This window comes from Trachinotus anak, unplaced genomic scaffold, assembly GCF_046630095.1.
Source record: "Trachinotus anak isolate AG129_WGS33_773 ecotype Australia unplaced genomic scaffold, CSIRO_AGI_Tana_v1 ptg000011l, whole genome shotgun sequence".
In the NCBI taxonomy this organism is placed as follows: Eukaryota; Metazoa; Chordata; class Actinopteri; order Carangiformes; family Carangidae; genus Trachinotus; species Trachinotus anak.
In genome coordinates, this window is record NW_027273862.1 from 27,807,656 (window position 1) to 27,827,117 (window position 19,462).

Below are 19,462 nucleotides of genomic sequence, written 5' to 3' on the forward strand. Positions count from 1 at the left end.
GCCACTTTCAGGTGCTGAAGTATTTTGGCGGCCTCAGCTGTTTTTAAGCTGAATGCTAACTTTAGCATCAAGTATTTAGGAGCATGTTAACATGCTAGCACTTGGTAAACAAGTTAGTAGGGTCATGTGCTTAGGTTTAGCATGGCAACCTTAGCATGTCAGCAAAGGACAATGGAGACTGACTATAATGTGTTAATGTTCAGGCGTCCTGTGAAGTTAACATTCACCACTTCTCACTAAAACGCCTTGACGTTGAAACTACTTTCAGACAGAACGCAGCAGTGGCACCGCTGCGCTCTGAAACACATTATTTTCAATTGCTTCCGCCGCGTCGTAATGGTTTGAAGCCGCGGTCAAAGGTCGACCTCTGCGCGTTGTGACGAACACAAGCGCGGCCAATAGAAACGAGGCGTCCGGACAGATGTAGGAAGTAAACGGGAAGTAAAACGGTTTGCAAAATAGTTAAAATCCTGCATTGTTTACATCCATGTTTTCTATCTTGCAGTCTTCTTCACTGCCTTATGTTTTCAACGCTACCAAGTGTTGCTCAACAGAATAACTTGAAACCAACTGCAGGAATTTGTGTGGAGCTACCTGCTTCAGAGATTCACCAAAACTATGGACCATGAATATTTATACAAATATCAAGGCCATCCTTTCAATTGCTGCAAAACCAACCTTGCTTTCCCAATAGTCAACTCTAGCGCCGCAAAATAAACAGAAAATGTTGCACCAGTGCTTTAAAAAAGAAAATAAAGAAGCCACAAAATGAGTGTGTAAGTGATTTTATTTACAGTTAAACAGTCCCGTAGATCTGGTCGCTGTACAGAACCTTCACCACATCTAAAAGGACCTTAGCACATGTGAATAATCTGTTATAAAATGTGATTTCTACAAAGGGCGAGTTTAAATTTACATGGCCCAGATTCTGCAAAATCATTCATTTGTACAACTTCTTTTTTTTTTTTTAACACAACAAAAATCCACAGATGGATGGCAGCTATTCCAAGCTGCTGACATCGTAGTCGATGCGTCCTCCCCTGGACCCCCCCAAGCTTTTCAGGCTGAGAGCAAACAGTTCATTTTCTCGGGGCAAAGTGCAGATTGCTGATTTTTCCAGTATTGGTTTCCTCTGCCACAAATCACACACATGGTTGACATTCATGAGACCTTCATGAGCTTTGACTCTAGGTCCTCCATCAACCACTGTGTCAGTCTGTCGGTCAAGTTTCATGAACATACACATGAAAACAAGAAGTAATGTGTGGCGACACTGACGAGTTTTTATCCTGACAAAATCCAGTTCTATCCAGAATCTATTTGATCAGGGTTTTTTTTTTTTTTTTCCCACCAACAGAATCTCAGTCTTCAAAACTTAAAATAATCCATGACAAATATGTTTTACTTCCATAATTTTAAAGGATATAACAACCAGAACTTCAGCTTTAATATGCAGAAGTAGATGTAGATAAATGTAAACATTTGCAAATATTAATATTTAAAGTCCTGATTTACTTTCTGTTTATCCATAGCATAGTTAGTACCAAAGTCCTTAAGATCGTGAAAAGCCTCTTTGCACTGTGGGATTTTTGCTGCTTGAGACAAAAGTTGACATTTGTGAGAGAAACGTGGTAAAATCTTGATCTGAGGTCACACAGAGAGAAACATCCACACGTCTGCTGGTTGATTTAAATCTTCAGCCTGCAGCAAAACAACTTTCGCCTCAGACAGCTCAAATCACACGATGTGAAGGGGCCTTAGACGACGTTTGAAGACAGTATCTGACCTCTTACAGTTTTCAGTGCCTCCACATTGTTTTTCCTGAAAAATTTAAACACTGATATAGTTTCAATTTTGCCATTTCTGCATTTGTTATGGATCAGAGTAGCATCATGCACCATCAAGTGTTGATAAAGTTTTTTTTTAATAATAATAATAATAATAATAAAACAGACTTGAAATGAACCCGAGGTTCTGGATTTGCCTCAGAGTCAGAGGGATATACAAGTTCTGTTCACGTGGCTCTAACGTGTTGATATCGATATGATAACGTTAACGAGAACAACCCTCTGTTACTGCATCATTAGTAATTCCTGTGAAATGAGAATCCCTTTGTGGCCTTACTTTGATATGGTTGAGATAAAGCTTCTGTGTGACTTTCATGCACAATTCTTTCATTCTTTCATACCATGTTCTTTCATGTACTGAAACATTTTATCTTGGGGGTTGTTTTAAACCATTTTCCTAAAACTGTGGCATCTCTGCTGCACTATGGGCTTTTTTTTAAAGAACTTTCTAATGTGTATCTGTAGATATTTGATAGTAAAAACAACACATAATACAAATATCACCTCTGAAAAATAATGAAAATCTCAATAATGCAACTTAGAGAAATCACAGAAGCCACCGTCAGGTGTGAGACTCAAACAGAGGCTCTGAGATTCAAGTCATTCGAAACTGTCTTAGGCCTAAAATGTGACTGTATAATCATTCAGATCTGAGGCTGAAGAACTAAAAGCTGGTTTAACAATGTGTACCGCAAAAGAATAAACAGACAAGTACATGTGTAATGACAACTTTTTTCCGATATATCAAGGTTGAAAACATTTCCCTGTGCAGTGCAGGATTATTAGCAACAAATCAGATGTGCTCACTTTTAGATTTACCTTCAATTAAAGAGGTTTAGGTGTTTGATCACCTGCTCAGGGCTACTGCTTTGTCACTTAGCTTCTGGGTTCAGATGGTGCTTGTATACCATCATGCATGCAGCTCTGATAGATTACTGTTAGTACCATTTTTCTTTCAGTCAGCTGCAGGATAATCAGTCTGACTGGTAAACTGACACATGTGGCAGAGCTTTAATTAAAAACTGCTTGTTATGTTTGTCAGATCATCAGTTTCTTTGTTTCTACCATCAAATTAATTAAGAAAGAAGTGAAACCTTTAATTGAAATCACGTGATTATATAAATTGATGAACGAAATGATCTGAGCTGCATAAATCTGTCGTTATACTGAACTTCATGACCTTAAACCTCAGTTAAACCAGGTCTTCAGCAGGACCCAGCAGTGGTGATCATTTGGATCCAGACAGCACAGGTTCAAACCTCCTCAACCTTTAAGTGCAGTTATGCTAAAGACAGAGCAACAGCCCCATCATCACTGTAGCAATGTCAGCTATTTTATTATTATAGTGACTGAGTAAATAAAATGAAAATAAAATCCAAGTTGCAGTAAACCAGAATCTTCCTTTCAGAAATGCAACCGGCTTTGTGAAGAACTGTAAACCTACAACGTCGCAACCAAAGCTTAAATCAGCTGAAAGTGTTGTTCATCAGCACTGACAGTGACCACGTATCTGTACCGTGCTGCCGTTTGGTTTCGTGTTTTTTTTTTCCAGATCAGCTTTAGGACAAACCGTTCATACTGTAGTGAACTCATCAGGTAAAACCACAGAAATGAATGTAAACTACATCTTATGACCACAGGTGTGTGTTTCTCAAACATCCTCCCTTCATCCCAACAGTAATACTGACGTTAGCTTTGTCAACATAGTCTCCACTGGTGATGAAAACTTCAAAACGTTATCGTTCATATGATGATGAAATGTTGAAAGTAAAAGAAAAAAAAAATGTTTTGTAAACAAATCAAAAATATACTGTTGTGAAACTTTACATTAAAATGATATAAAAGTTAGAGCACTGTTGTAGTGGTGGTGCAGCACAGCCAACATTTAACTTCAGATACTGGACAAACATTAAAGGCAGCTTAAAAAGAGGTTCTACACGTTTAAATTAGGGCTGCAACTAATCATTATTGTCATTAGTGGTTAATCTGCAGATTATTTTGTCAATTAATCATTCTTTCGTTGTGTCTGGTATCTGTTTTAAATTTGGTCGTTTTGTTTGACCAACAGTCTAAAATCTGAATATAATCAAATCGCAGAATCTTGCTTGAATAAATATTGGAATGATTAATCATTTTATGTGCATTGAAACACTGCAGCTCTAATTTAAATGTTTTGGGTTTTTTTTTATGCCCCAACTCATAAATCACTAAAACTTAGTCATTATTTACAACAGACACTAAATCCATCCACATGTTGCTGGAAATGAGCAGTGGGTGTTCAGGGGGTCCTGGTTGTAACTGTGAGACAACAAACGCCCAGCGACTACAGGACACAATAAAACACTACGCCCGACAAAAAGAAGACACTACAATAAATAAAGCTGACTCTGTATAAATAGACTTCAAGTTAAAATATTGCTAATATTAGTCTTCATATACTGTATGACTATACAATATAAATGCTGCATTTAAAAAAAATCCTCTACTGCTGCGTATCGACAGTTTGAATAATTTTCACAGGATTTCCATAGAAAGCAGGTGACTCTGACTCTGCAACACTGGATGAAGTGGTGTTTATGAACGATGGGAGTGGTGTTTCCATCATCACTTAGTTGAGATAAAGTCTGTAAAACTTTTTTTTTTTCTGTTTTGTTCCAGGCTACATTAACACTGACCCCAGTCAACTGTACCTGTACTTACAGAGTTTTCTCTGAACATTATGGTAGTGCACATTCACAGTCTTCCAACAGGTTTCCTGAGCTCATCTTAAAGCAATGACATGGGTGGTGAGAGCTGATCCTGGTGTGTGAAGGCGAGCGTTTACAGGTAAGGCTCTCCAAACGTCCTGCGACACTCCATGACCCCTGTGCTGGGAGGACGGTCACAGTTATGGGTCAGCTTCACCAGGCTCGGCACGAGACGGTCATACGCCAACTTGTACTCACGATCAAAGGCGTCTGAGGGAAGAGGTAGATATTATTACACTTTTTACAACCTGCTCTAATCAATATTTGTCCATTGTGACTGCAGAAACTTGTGATGAACCCACAGAGCTTTAGTGTCTTTAAAGGGGCTAATTCTAAGTTTTCTCTGCTGCTGAACGTGGTTTCTTGTTGGGAGCGGGTGGTGGTGATTGTCGCTTGACAAGAGCTTCAGCAATTATTGCGTTTACAAGACATGATGTTATAATACGTCTTCAGGGCAGATTGGAGGCTACAGTGAGCCGCTAACAGAAAGTGATGAGATCACGAGCTAGCTGGTTAGCGCGCTAACTTCAGTAGAGCAGAAGACGTGATAGAGAGAGTTAACATTGGTGTTACTTTCCACCTCTGGAGACAGATGTTGATGAGTAAAGCAATGAAGTTTGACTGACACAGTTAGAGATCAGCTGGTGAACAAAGTGGAGCAGCCAGAGCCAGATGTTTCCCTCAAGAGTTCAAAAACGGAGCTAAAAGGAAGTGAATATTGGCCTTAAAACGATCCAGGAAAAACACAGCTGTGTAAATGAGGTAACTATTTGCTAACATGTTCCCAATAACAACTTTACTTGGTAATATGTGTCAATATTATGTTACTGCTTGTATCTGCTGCCCCCAGCAGGCAAAAAAAAATCAGTGTGGCAGGTTTAAAGTGAATTCTTACTGTTGCAAATTTTATAAGCACCTTAAATATTTTATTTTTTTTAGTTTTTATCCCACAACTCAAAACTAAAGAAAAAATTGTCAACAAAGAATTAAGTCACTGGCACCGGTGTAACATGTGGGGTATGTGCAAAACACGTGAATTATGACATGTTATCCCTAAAACATAAAATGAGGACTCACCAATATCAATGTTGTCTTTCCCCAGAGCCACCAGGGAGAGGAAGAGGATGTCTCTGTACAAACTCCTGAAAAGAAAAGGGTAGAGGTCAATGATCGGGTCCTCACAGCAGTTTTCTCTCAGTTAATCACAGCGTGATGGAAACAGTGTGACTGAACGGAGCAGGGTTTGAAAATTAAATGATTTTCCCGTCATTTATTTCTTTATGGAAACAAAATTTAAATCTTTACTGTTAATATAATTACTGAGCTGGTTTGAGAAATTTGATTAAATGTCTTAAAGACTTTTTTCCCCCCCACACTCAAAGGGTTTGAGTGTTTATTACCTGCTCTGCACAATGTCCCTGGAGTTCAGTTCTTAGATAAAAAAATTAGCCTTATATGGCATGTCCCTGCTGACCTTTGCCTTTTGACGCCGAGTGTCTGACCCAGCAGCTGCAGCAGCTGAGCCATCGGTCGGCTGACGTCGTTCCTCTGGATGCTCTTCACCACACTCTGCAGCAACTCCTCGCTGAACGGCTTCTCCTCCTCCGGGACCGGCCGGGACAGAGGGTAACCCACATCTACCAACACACACACACACACACACACACACACACACACACACACACACACACACACACACACACACACACACACACACACACACACACACACACACACACACACACACACACACACAGAGTTCATTAGTGGACTTAAGACATCCAGAATAACAATAATACAAAATGAGGATGGTTTGATAATCTGAGTGAGAAGTGTAGAGTACTTGGGGCTGGGTATCTGTACCAGTATGAAGAAGTACTTCTAGTAATGGTTTTACTTATCTAGTAAAAGTGACAGTAATCTAAAAATAAGTATTGCACTGGTAAAAAAAACAAACAAAAAAAATTAAAAAACAGTACTTAATTAGATGTACATTGTGTGGAGAATAAAACCTTGATATGTATTTATTAATAATTATCATCTATTCTATTTCAGTATTTCGTCAAAAAAAATACATATTAAACTACATTACAGAGTGTTATAAATGATTTATTAAAATTTTACATTCTGTTGATAAATGTTAAACATAAGAGTTGACATTTCTCATAACAAAATTTCAATCTTGGCAAATGAATATATATATATATATATATGTCAATTCTTATGTTTAACATTTTTCAACAGAATGTAAAAATTTAATAAATCATTTATAACACTATAATGTAGTTATATATGTAGATATGATATATACACACACACACACACACACACACACACACACACACACACACACACACACACACACACACACATATATATATATATATACATATACATACATATATAATGACAATATGTTAACTGGTATAAGGTTAACAAGAAAATAATATTTGAGTTTAATTAAAATTCTGATTAAATTTAGATTCACAGCTAAAACAACATTTATTGGACTCAAATTAAAATATTTAGATAATAATAGTTGATTCCACCCCTGTTACCAAATAATGTCAAATCAGATGTGTCCCATTCATTTTAATGTATGAATACTTCTAACTCTTTATTTCATACATGCAGATGTAAATGAAACAAGGTCAGACTTTTACTAAAGGACTGACAGTTACAGTTTAATATATCATTCATACCCTAAAACTGTCATTTTTGTAACGTCTGTTTGGGCTCGTGATGCTACAGTGACTTCCTGCTTACATTGCTGATGTAAAAGCTGCAGCATGATGTGGCTGGTGTTCAGTACCCAGCCCTTTAAGCACTGCAGCAACGTCCATCTTTTAAAGTTGCAAATTTTAATGTTAAGAAGCGGAAGAACACAGCGGACATTCAGCAGAGAAGCAAACCCACATTCAAACACAGAGCAGCACTGTATTTGAGACAAACAAAAACAACCCCTGTGTCAAAATCATTTCACACTGCACAGAGACACTGAAACCATGAAACGTATAGGCTGACTTTCCACAGACGACACTGCAATGCATCAAGCAAAGAACACAGAGCACAGAGAGAGACAGCAGGCCTCAGACAGGACAGTCAGAGCACGAACAACAGGACTCATCTGTAGGAGTCTGCAGCAGAGATGAACACTCACTCTCTAACAACAGAGTACAATTAAGCCCTGGAAGACAGAGAGCAGACAGAGCCTGTTAGCGCAAAGATTAGCTGGCTGCCTCCGCGCCTCCGTCTCCATTAAACAATCAATTACTACAGACTGAGCAAAGCAGCACACGTTAGCACGAGATTAACTTCAATTCAAATATCACATTGATAATGATTTGAGTGTTTTTCAAACACTAAAGTGACAATAATGATGCCATTGTTGGCTTTCACTACACTATTCTTTCTGCCACCAGGTACCAAATCTCCCAGGAAAACGATAGCTTTACAGCACAAAGGAAGTGAACCTGCCACTGCGCAACCAAAACAGGAAGAGGAGGGTCGTGCTTTTGACTTCCCTGGTAGCTATTGGTGGCTTTTCCAGAGTAGCAGAAACTGTGGAAACTCTACCTGGCAAAAGAAAAAGAGCCTCTTTGTCAGAGGAGGTGAAGAAGGTCAAGAGGGAGAGTGACGGAAACCGAGGAAAAACAAGAGAGAATTTGTGTTGGGCATTAACTCGATGGAGTGAGCTCCATATTGGTTTAAACCCAACATTCAGTTGGTAGATCAGTAAGTAACCAAACCTGCCTACTTATTAATACAACCTCATGTTTTACTTTGCCTTTATCACAACACTGAGATCGAGGTTTTCAGTTCAAATTGGGATCTAACAGTAGCTCTGCTGATAGAAGTAGTCATGGTGCTAATGCTACTGCTAACAGCCAGGAAAACGAAACAAGAGCTAAAACGAAACCAAGATCAGCCAAAAACATAACAAACAAGAATTAGATTCTAGTTGATAAGTTGACTATTACCCACAAAATGTCTTTTCAAAGTGAGTGAATCCAAATGTGGCACAAATTTCACCCTGATTTTCAGAAAATTTGCAAAATAAAATGTAAATTATGCGTCTCCATCCACTACTGCTATCTGAATTAGATAAACAGCAGGTCAGTCCCCCATCCCTCCACAACAATCTTCAACTCAATTTTTTTTTTTATAGCGAAAATCATGACATACATTATCTCAGGAACTTTACAGAGTAAGACTTGAGACAATGAGACCCAACAGTTACAATCCAACATGACATGTATCTGTTGTAAGTATTTCAGAACTTTTATAATATACAATACATAAAGGTTTCACATTTGAACATCAACTAATATCAAAGTTAAGTGAGTTGGCCTTTTTCTCAGTCTCAATAAAAAAATCTTAGGCCACATTGCTAAGTGGATTTGCAGATGCACGTTCCACTTGTTGGAAACTGAATGTGCTAATTATTTAAATATATTTTTTTCCATTTTCTTCAAAAGTAAGATTTGCTCACATTTGAGGTGGTTTGATGTGTAGTGCAAACAAACCAAACCAGGTTAAACAAAAAACCCAGCTGCCTTCAGTTCAGAGCATGCTGGGAGAGGCTCAACAGAGCTGAGAACTTACACAGAACTCAATTCTATATTTCATGTCATTCTTTTCATTTTCTAGTATTTTATGTTTTTATCCATGTTTTCTGTTTTTCTCTTGTTTTTTCTTTTGCTGCTTTGAGGATCATTAAAGTTGAAATCCTGCGCATCTTAAGAAAACCGGATCAGGTTTCAGCAGCAGTCAGTGCTCGTGTGAGAGTTGAGTTAATTACCTGATGAATATTTAACTGGCCTGTTCTGCAGAGACAGAGAGAGTGAGAGCAGTGTGACTCACTGTATGTGTTCCAGAGGATGTAAAGAGGCTGGATGGGGTCCTGGTGCAGCTTGAGGTTGTCCCACAGGATCTGGATCAGTACGTGTTTACTGTCCTCCGACATCCAGTGACGAGGAACCTGACAAGGGCCAAGAGAGAGGGAGGCACTGTCAGTCAAACTAAACCCTTCTCAGTCCCTTAATTTAACCTGAAAATGGACTCTTTATTTTTCTCAAAAAAAAAAAAAAAAAAACATTAAAAAAAATATTTGATTCATCTAAATTTATTAGTATTTATTTCTAAACTAAACAAAAATCCAGGTAAAATCAGTTGACGAATACCATTTGCACTGTTGTCAACTGTTGTTTGACATAATTAGCAACTCATCTGCATTTTCCCCATTTTTTCTTGACTTTCATGAGTCAATAGGAATTTGTAACTGTGGTGACTTAAATGATCCCTTTTCTACATGTTTTTTCACGTCAGTTCTGCTTCCTGTATAAAATCTGACTTTACCTTATGAAATCTGGATCTTAAAGAGGCACAACAGCAGCTGAAAATGTGTTTTTACTGACCTCCGGTGGTTTAACTTTTCACCCCGCTGCAGTGATGTAGAAGTGTACTTTAGGGTGGGTCAGTACACTGTGACATCACTGCCAGGTGTGGTCACAAGTGCAACAGACTTAAAACTTTCTACCAGAGATGAAAACACTGCACTTTGTAACTTTGTTTAGAAAAATGCCATGAAATTAAACTTATCATTATGATTATTATAATTATCACTCTGTAGTTGTCCTTTGTGTGAGTCTGACCTGGGAGTCCCTGTTGCAGTGCTCCGAGGTGAGGATGAGACCGGGCAAGTTGCTGGGCAGGTCCAGTCGTCTGAAGTACCAGACCAGGTTCCAGTAGATGATGGGATGATGGTCCACCATGTCGGCCTCTGTGATCACCGGGTCGCCCTCGTTCTCCAGCAGACTCTCCAGCTCCTTCCACAACACCAGCGGGCTCAGGTAGGGAACCGTCACCGGCTCAGGGTTGTGGAGCCGCCACTCCATGCTCAGTGGATCCTGGAGGGGACAGAAATTATAGAAGTCAGATTTCCTCCTGCAATGAATAAAGTAAATGAGGGAGAGTGGGTGATAGGAGTGAGCTAAATGATCTGATGTTCAGTTTTATAAAATTTATAGCTGAGAATTTGTCACTTTAGCTGCTAAATGCTACATTCACCAGCTAGTCACGATCTTTCTGTCTGCTGTGGGTTTTTAGAGCTTTTAGCAGCCACCTGCTGCTACTGAAACAAGTCTGACACCAAAACAATGAGCTGAGAGATGCTGAAATATTGTAGAGGTGAGGACTAATAGTTTGTTACTGTGAGTGACACATTTCCCATTACACACAGTCATTTGATCCATGTAGCAGCTTTAAACTTTGCAAACACAAAGGGAACATCCAGCAGCAAGTTAGACTGATTCTCTAACCATCTCGGCTCCCAATATCTCCATTCATGTCAAAATCCACAGGTTTTTGGCTAGATTTCAGTTACACTCATATAACAATTGTCCTTTTATTGTATTTAAAAATTTTTTTACTCTGTATTTTGTTGCTGTATTTTGTTGTCATGGTCCATAGCTTTAATATGAAACCTGTCTTGAGGCCAACTTATAAATTTTCTCAGTTTTTAACAAGAACTGGAGTAAAGCTCTGAAATACTCTAACATCACTGATTTGTGTTGAGACAGACCGTGGTTTCATTGAGGCGGCTGGGGAGGCTGCCTGACGTCGGCACGCGTCGGTTTGGTCGGGATGCTTCGTCCAGGGGACCAAAGGCGCTGACGCTGCGGGCCATGGGCACTCCGGGGGACAGCGCCCCCTGCCTGCGCTCTGGCGGGATGTTGATACCTTGAGCCCTGGTTGATCGAGTCCTAAGAAGAGACAGTGAGGGACTGTCAGCCTGTAACGCAAACACACAACTGAATCCAGCCCCAGGTGCATAAAACTGTAGATTCCTCACTAAAACTGTGCAAAAAAGCAGAAATTTTCACACATACTTTTTTGTCAGATTTATAAAGCTGCACACTGGGTCTGTTTTATGAATCTCAAATCATTGTGGTTGCACATGCATAAGCCCCATTCCCCCTCCCACAGTTTGCCATAACTTATGTAGAAACACCCTTAAACATCTGCTTGCACATTGTACATCGATCATGCTTGTACTTGTATCCGCTCCACCGCTCATTAGACCTGTCAGTGAGAAGAACGGCAAACAAGAAGTGCAGGTTTACTGATGGTGCTGCACTGGTGAGGTTCTTCAACAGCAGCAGAACAGCTGTCACTAAACACAACGTGACCCACAGCTGTGGCTCTTACCACTAATTCATCCCACCAATCTGTAAACCACCGACACGGTGATATCTCATATCGTCATAATTATCAAACTTCAGAAAGATGATCAATGAGTGATTTATAGGCCTTATTGAAACACACTTTACAAAGTAGACTACTTCACAGTTAAGAATAAATTTTAAAAAATTACCGACAGGGCTAAAATGGCTCAAATGTAAATAAAAAGAATAAAGTTTTTAAAGATAAAGTTCATTAATTGTGAAGAGTAGTTTAAAATTAAACCTATAAATGAGCCTTTGAATTACATTTTACACATTTCTGTGTGGATTTAAAAAATAACATGATAAAATAGTTAATGTGTGGGAATTATCTTACGCATGGATTTTGTCCATATGCATCATTTACACATCTGGTACCAGATGTTTAGATCACATTAATAATATTCACAAACAAACACAAATAAAATAGAGCAAATCACTCGATATCTTAGCATCAGAGTACCATACACTGTTCATCCCTGTTGCTCACACATTTCAGGGGTTTTCACACACACACACACACACACACACACACACACACACACACACACACACATACACACACACACACACACGCTTTGATAAGACCAGGTGCTGCAGATCGTCTCACATCACTCTTTTACAATGCAGATGGGGAGCATGTGGACGCAGCTACAGTAGGTTCCCACTTCAAAAGCTCTGTGTGTATTCAGACAAACTGGAAGCTGCATGAAGATGAGCCATGAAAAAAAATGTTGAGAATACACGATGAGGACAAAAAAGTTTTTTATAAGCTGAGGTAGATGTGTGTGTTATTTTCTGCTTAAAGCTCTGGACTTGTGATGATGACTGTGACAGAATAAAATAAATATATTTTTTAATAATGTTTAGATGTGAGATATTCCTCTGTTGGACAAAGATATTTGGTTATTCTCCACAAAAACCGAAAACTAAATTATCAAACTAGGTTTAAAAATAGAGTTGCCGATTTGACAATTCAGTATTTGACCTTTAACCTCACTTGTTGAGCAGCAACATGTTTAATAAACTGCCTCAGCTTCTATTATTCAATAATCTTCAATTTGTTTTTCTCATACTTGGTATTTCCTGTGATGTTGTCATCAACAAGCTTTTTTATTCTTCCATAAGACACCTATGTTTGACCCTGAACAGACTATTATTGTGAACTAAATCAATAATAAGTTAATAACTGCTCTGCAGTACCTTCCACTTCCTGAGCACTCCTGGACAGCAATCACAGGGAAGGGAGGGGAGACAGCTGTTGTGGGACAGGGTGTGGACAAGGTGGACGTTCCTGTGTCCAAACCTGTTGAGGCGGAGTACGATGAGGTCATTGCCTCGTCCACCGACGGACTGCCCTTCAGGAAAAGCCTGTGGGGAGGAGAACAGAGGGAGGAATTACACTCACATCCTGGCCAGGCAGATCAGTATGGTGTTTGTAAGGTAATTTATTTTATTTATTTTAATACAGGGTTTAATGGCTTTTGTAAATTTGTACAAAATGCCAGCATTAGTCATCCTGTCACCAACATTATTTAGTTTTTTGTTAAACATGAATACATTAATGTGACTAATGAGCACTGTGGACCACAGGAGGCGATTCATGGAAGTCTATGATGGATATTTTCAATATGTCCTGTAAATAAAAAACTACACTATTTTTCAGTCTTGTTTAACCTTTATTTCTAATTTCAAAGCCTCATTTTGAAACCATCAGGCCGAGACAGTGGAGATTTCAAAGTAATGCTAAATTAGTGGTAAAAACTTATTTCAAATGGGAGGAAAGTGAAACAAGACAGAGCAAAATTTCAAAACTATAGGTCATGTAATAAATTTAGCAAAAAATAATTATTCTGTACAGGACTTGATCCTGGAAAAACCACAATAAATACATAAAGACATATAAATATTTCAAAAATAATGCCTCTCTGGAAAAAGGTAGTTTATAACCCCTATTTTATTGTCTACCTGCCGGGACCTCGCATGTCCCTGATCTCCACATTGAGGAAGGGCAGGAAGGGGTTTCCACAGAAGGGGCAGGTGGTGTTCAGGTTGGAGTCGTCTGCTGTCCAGCCGGCCATAATCTCCTCATCATACACCAGACAGTCACACGTCTTACAGCGAGAACAGCTGGAGATCAGCAGCTGGACACACACACACACACACACACACACACACACACACACACACACACACACAGCGCTCTGCTTCATAATTGTTTCAAAGTGATCTTACAGACCAAAGGCGTTCAAGAATTAAAACATCTACATAACCAATGATTCTCAGTTATATTCTGCGACACATGAAATCTATTATATACTTTTTTACTTCATTAGTATGTAAAAGCCTAAATAAACTGTTACGTGACTTAATTAAACACAGTGTTGTACCACCAAAAAGGCAGGGAGAATCTTTATGATTAGTTCTCAAAGCAGTTTTCCATTCCTGAAACTTATGAATGCTGTTTTTGAACCTATTCATTGAGAGTGGAGCACTATTAAAGAATTAAATCCTGCCGGCACACACTAAGTGGACAATGCCAAGAAAATTGTTATTTTCATAGATGCTCCCTGTTAAAAGTCTGTTAGACGTGCACATCATGTTTCTACAGAAAATAAGAACTCAAAACATATTTTACACCTTTGTGCGTTCAGCAAAAAGCCAAAGTAGAAACAGTTTGAACAGAAATTTAATTGTTTCCTGACTTTTTCCTGACTTACCTCCATGGCATAGTTGTTGAAGATGCTGGTGTTGCTGGTGTAGCGTGATGAGCCGAGGTCCGATTTGTCCGGCAGAGGGAAGCCAGGGGGGGAGAGGACACATCCTGCAGGAGAATATGTGATGAGACATAAGGAGAAAGTAGGTCACCTTCAGCTCAGGTGTGTATTGTTGTGGGAGATACGTTTAAGACTGTTGTGTTTTATGCCTTTTTATTTATTTCTTTTAGCAGATTGTGCTTGACAGTTTTTATCCTTCTGTCTCTTTCACTGTTTGTCAGAAAACAAGACACAATAAAGACTTAATATTACATTGACATTATCAACATTCAAATAATGAAACTCTAACAGTTGAAGAAATTTTCTTCATAGAAAAACCGAAAAATGGAAAAAAGGACATTTATACAAAACTCAAAATGGTGACACAGAAGAAAGCAGCAAATAAATCCATCAACAGAACTGTATAATTTAAGTGAATGAATTTCCCAAAACAGTTTCTTTTTTTTTTTTCCTGTTTAATTTTGCAAATCTTTTCCAAATGAAATTTAGCTGGTAACAAAATTCTTTCATTGGAAAAGTGGGTCACAGATGAAATTTTTACTTGGAACTTGATCATATCAGAAACTAACAAGGAAATCTGTTGATATAATGTTTCTTCAGATGTCGTTACTCTTCCTGTATTTGACGAAGTGAAGACTTTTTGTTGCACCTAGTGAAATCTTTGCACCTTTGAGAGTCATTCCTACCAGGGAGCAGAGATGTGGGTCTCCCGTGGCTGGAACCTGCAGTGGGGCTGTCCAGTCTGCTTCGGAGGGGGCTGCGTCTGGGGCTCCTGCGAGGCCCAGCGGGGCCAACAGGGCCGTTCCTCGGTGGTGAGACCACAGAGCTCTCTGACTCCCCACAGTCCTCCTCATCCAGCAGAGAGGTGCAGTCTGGATCTCCGATACCGAGGGAGGACACACTCATACCGTCACTGTGACCATCCTGGATGAACGGAGGAGAGCCGGGCAGGTTAATATCGTCATGGGCTGCACAGGTGTTTAAAACTATAATATAATAATATAATAATACTCACAGCAACAGCAGATCGGGTTCAGCAATGACTAACAGCTAAGACTGATTTATAAGACATTTTGTACTGATATCAAAAGAATCTTCCCTTTGACCTTAATCACACAGCTCACTTAAATATAGAAATATTATTTACAAACCCTGGACAGACACAGTTCTTGGCGTTTGAGTATGTAAATGTGGATATGGTTAGTTATTGTTAATGTTACTGTGGTTGTTTTGCTGTTGTTGTTGTTGTTGTGTTTTTCTCTGTCTCTCAACTCCCTTTTTTCTTTTTCCCCAAATTCTCTCTGTTTTCCTCTTCATGTCCACTCTGATTCCTGCTGCGGTTCAGTTGTCTTAATAAAGTTCAAATATGCAGCAGGAAGAGTTTCCCATACTCCTCCTTTGCAGAATAAATCCACTCATACTGCTTGCCTATGATACCGGGACAGGACATAAAAAAAAATAAATCTAACATTTTACACATGCCAACTCTGGCAGTGACTATGACTTTTAGACTGTATATAATTTAAAATGCATGTTGTTTTTTTGTTGTTGATGGATTTGTGAAACCAGTGAGAGTCAGTGAAGCCTCTTACACACTGTCCACTGAAAAAATACCGTCACACACTCAGAAGGCCACTAGATGGTAGCAGCTCGACAACTACTGCTTTTATCAGAGCTTCATACTTTACGCCACTGACCTGCAACAGTGCTGCAATACAACCATACCAGAGTTTATGCAGTTTTTAGCCCATTTACTACAAACTGAGTTGCCTTACATCACTGAACACTAATCAACTGAGATGTGACTGATGAAAATATACAATTAAAATTAGGTCACTACTTCTATATAACCTGTTGGGAGGGGTGTTGCCCTTAAAAACAGAACCTGACAGTTTGACTCACAGAAGAACAATTTAATTTAACTGATCGTGAGAATGATGTGGCCTAAAACAGAGGAGGTTAAGAACCTCTGTGACTTAAATTTTTAAGTGTTTCTTAGTCAAGACATTGGTTTCTATTACTTATCTTTATGTTAACACATCATTTTTAACACCTGCATGTGTTGGGGAATTTGGGGAATCATGTTTTCATTTTTAAAAATTTGTAAAAGACACATTATTGGCAACGCAGTCCACGTATTTCAAACTGATCTCTACTTTGACCTGCACCACCAGGTAACAGTAAGTTCACTTTGACGACAAGACCCTGTACCTTGGTGGGTGTGGTGTATGTGGCGAGACGGGAGTACCAGCGGTTCGCCTTCTCCGCCACACCCTTCCCTGCAGAGAGCACACTGGTCTTGAACACATCCAGCGTTGGTGTGAGCAGAGTGTCCAGAGCGAAGGAGGAGGAGGAGGGTGAAGGTGACGCCAGGCTCGTCCTGTCTGTCCTCTCTCTGTAGGGGCTGGGTCGAGGGCTGGGGCTGGGGGTGGTGCTAGAGCTGCGACAGGGGGGCGACGACCACAGACGCTGGCGTGAGATAGGTTGGGAGGGCGAGGGTGGGTGGTATGTGCGGGAGCGTGGTACTCCAGCAGTCCTCAGGGGGGAGCTGTGGGGCAGGCTGGCTCTGCGGGGGGTGGAGAGTGAGGACGGGTGGAGGAGGAGGGGGCTGGCTGGGTCCTGCAGGTCCAGGCTGGGAGTGCGGCTGCTCAACGGGCTGCCCATGTGGTTCATGTACAGCTCTATCTCCCTGGCCAGGTGCCTACGGGCGCTCGGGGTGCTGGCCTCGTCCCCTTCCGGGTACCGGTCCTCATTTTGCTGCTCAGACTGCGACTCTGCTGCCAGCAGTGACAGAGGGTCGAAGCCCATCTCAATGCCTGTGCGCTTCACAGCTCCTCTGGACGTGACGGTGCTCATGGCACTGTAGCTGGCGCTACGTTCGACAAGTTTCTTGTGAGGTTTGTTGATTTTATGAGAGGTGACACCGGGCCCTGTGGCGGGCTTGTCTAAATCCAGATCCTCCAAATCAAAAATGGCCTCTGTGTTACTTCTGTCCTCATCACTGGAGTCCTGGGCCTCCAAGTCCTCTTCCTCCTCCCTGTGATCCAGACTTCTTGCAGCCGCCATCTTAGCCGCAGCCCCCTCTAACCCGCCCAAAGCCAGCGAACGAGGCCTCTTACTCTTACTCAGGTTGGCACCAGAGAGGATTTTGGCATCTGCGCCCAGGTGTCCCGCGATCTTATCTGGGTCGGTTTCACCCTGGCTCATTCCCAGGCCGAGGACAGTGGTGCCACTGCCGCTGCTGCCCACTGTGTCTCCGCTGAGACGGCGTCCCCTCACACCCTGCCAGTCGAGAGCCGGTCCACTGCTGCCGCTGCCCACCACCTCCTCCAGAGCACTCTTATGTCTCCTGAGCAAACTGTTGGTGTGGACCTCACCAATCTCATCCAGGGAGGAAGTGAAGAGGAGACCTGCGACATGGCCTGAGAGAGAGAGGGGGAGGGTGTAAGAGCCATTTTTTGTATATTGACAAAATCAGACTGTGCAAAGAGATTAAAGGTTTTTTTGGGGGGGGGCATTTATAAGCCTTTATTTTTATATGACACTGGAGAGATATGTGGAGAGATATGTGCCCTAACCATTCGGCTAAAAAATGTTTTTAATCTCTCATACTGTTTACCTGCATTATTACACTTTGAAATGTCTATTTTTCCTGTCGTTCAATAGATGTCACTTGTGTTTCCTCTGGCTTCTTCTCCCAAGCAACAGCAGCTGAGGACATTGTTACTGAAATAATTAATTCATAATTGGCCATAACATAAACCTATGGTATTGTTCAGTTATCTAGGAAACTCCTGTGTTTCTTTGTTGATACAATGGAGAAAAACAGCCAGTTACCAGCGTCTCCTCCGACTTTTAACTCCACATAAGTTGTATTCAGTACCTGAGCTGACAGAGCTCTTGGGTTTACAGGAAGAATCGTCGTATGGACAGCTGCTGCGAACGATGCCACGTGGTTTGAAGGAGGAATGGACCTCCATGTCCAGCTGAGGGAGGCAGTCTTTACTTCCTTTGGAGCTCTCTGTCTCTGACACTACAAAAACAGAAATTACAATTTCAAATGTGTTTAAATGTGCACAGCCTGAAACACCATACTATTCTTTAAAAAAGAAAAAAAATCCACTGAAGGATAGCACACGACTGAAATGCTTTGATGTGCATGGGAAACCAAAAGGAATGAATCATCTCTGGAGGAGACAGGAAGATCAAGGCTGAGGAAGGGGAAATCCCGTGTGGCTACGAGGTTGCCAAGTTATCATTTTTTAGAAGGTACAGTAGACAGAAAGGGACTACTGACAGGAGCTGCAGTCGCTCTCCTTCTTGTCATCCTTGTCAGGGGCAGCATCCTGGGCGCTGGGGTCTCCTCTCCGAACCTCCTCTTTGGACAGGGAGTTATAACCCAAATCTGACTGATCTCCTAGAGAATAAGAGCAACAGAGAAAGACCCAGATTAAACAGAAATAAGGGGACACAACAGAAACCGATGTCTCTGACATTAAACCACAAAATCACAAAAATGTAAAACACAGTGGATGATAAATATATGTAGAGGACGGATTCAAAGCGGCACCTCTTCTCTCAAAATAGTGGCACTTAAACACCACTGCATGTGACAGGTTTGAGAGCCAAGTCCTTTATTTTCACATTATCTACTGAACACAACCAAGAAAAAGTTTTTGGTATGAAAAAATGTGAATCTATTGTAGCTTTACACTGTGGTAGGAGAGGCAAATGTAACATAAGAGGGAAAAATAGTGAAGCATTTCTTCCCTTTCATCTCCTGATTCTGGGAGGCACCACTGTTGCAGGGAGAGGAGGAGAAAAAAAAGCAGCTAAGCTTTGCTGGATAAAAGAGTCCTCCTCAGGGC

The 19,462-nt window shown here is 40.6% G+C and overlaps 1 protein-coding gene across 4 annotated transcripts in view; it reads right to left on the reverse strand.

Moving 5' to 3' along the window:
• Positions 1-769: 769 nt before the first annotated feature.
• LOC139628139 (C-myc promoter-binding protein-like) overlaps positions 770-19,462 on the reverse strand; it is a 71,659-nt gene continuing 52,966 nt past the window's right edge. For 3 of the 4 annotated variants that reach the window (XM_071489523.1, XM_071489524.1, XM_071489525.1), the window contains 13 exons: positions 18,892-19,011; positions 18,478-18,627; positions 16,806-18,016; positions 15,281-15,518; positions 14,538-14,641; positions 13,786-13,961; positions 13,021-13,188; positions 11,178-11,358; positions 10,249-10,503; positions 9,458-9,575; positions 6,069-6,231; positions 5,672-5,736; positions 770-4,804 (listed from right to left, as the gene is read on the reverse strand). In XM_071489523.1, coding sequence (XP_071345624.1) covers positions 4,668-4,804; positions 5,672-5,736; positions 6,069-6,231; positions 9,458-9,575; positions 10,249-10,503; positions 11,178-11,358; positions 13,021-13,188; positions 13,786-13,961; positions 14,538-14,641; positions 15,281-15,518; positions 16,806-18,016; positions 18,478-18,627; positions 18,892-19,011 — 3,086 coding nt within the window. In that variant the 3' untranslated portion in view covers positions 770-4,667. Of the gene's footprint in view, positions 4,805-5,671; positions 5,737-6,068; positions 6,232-9,395; positions 9,576-10,248; positions 10,504-11,177; positions 11,359-13,020; positions 13,189-13,785; positions 13,962-14,537; positions 14,642-15,280; positions 15,519-16,805; positions 18,017-18,477; positions 18,628-18,891; positions 19,012-19,462 lie in introns of those variants that run through there. The other variant, XR_011692700.1, reaches the window with a different exon arrangement.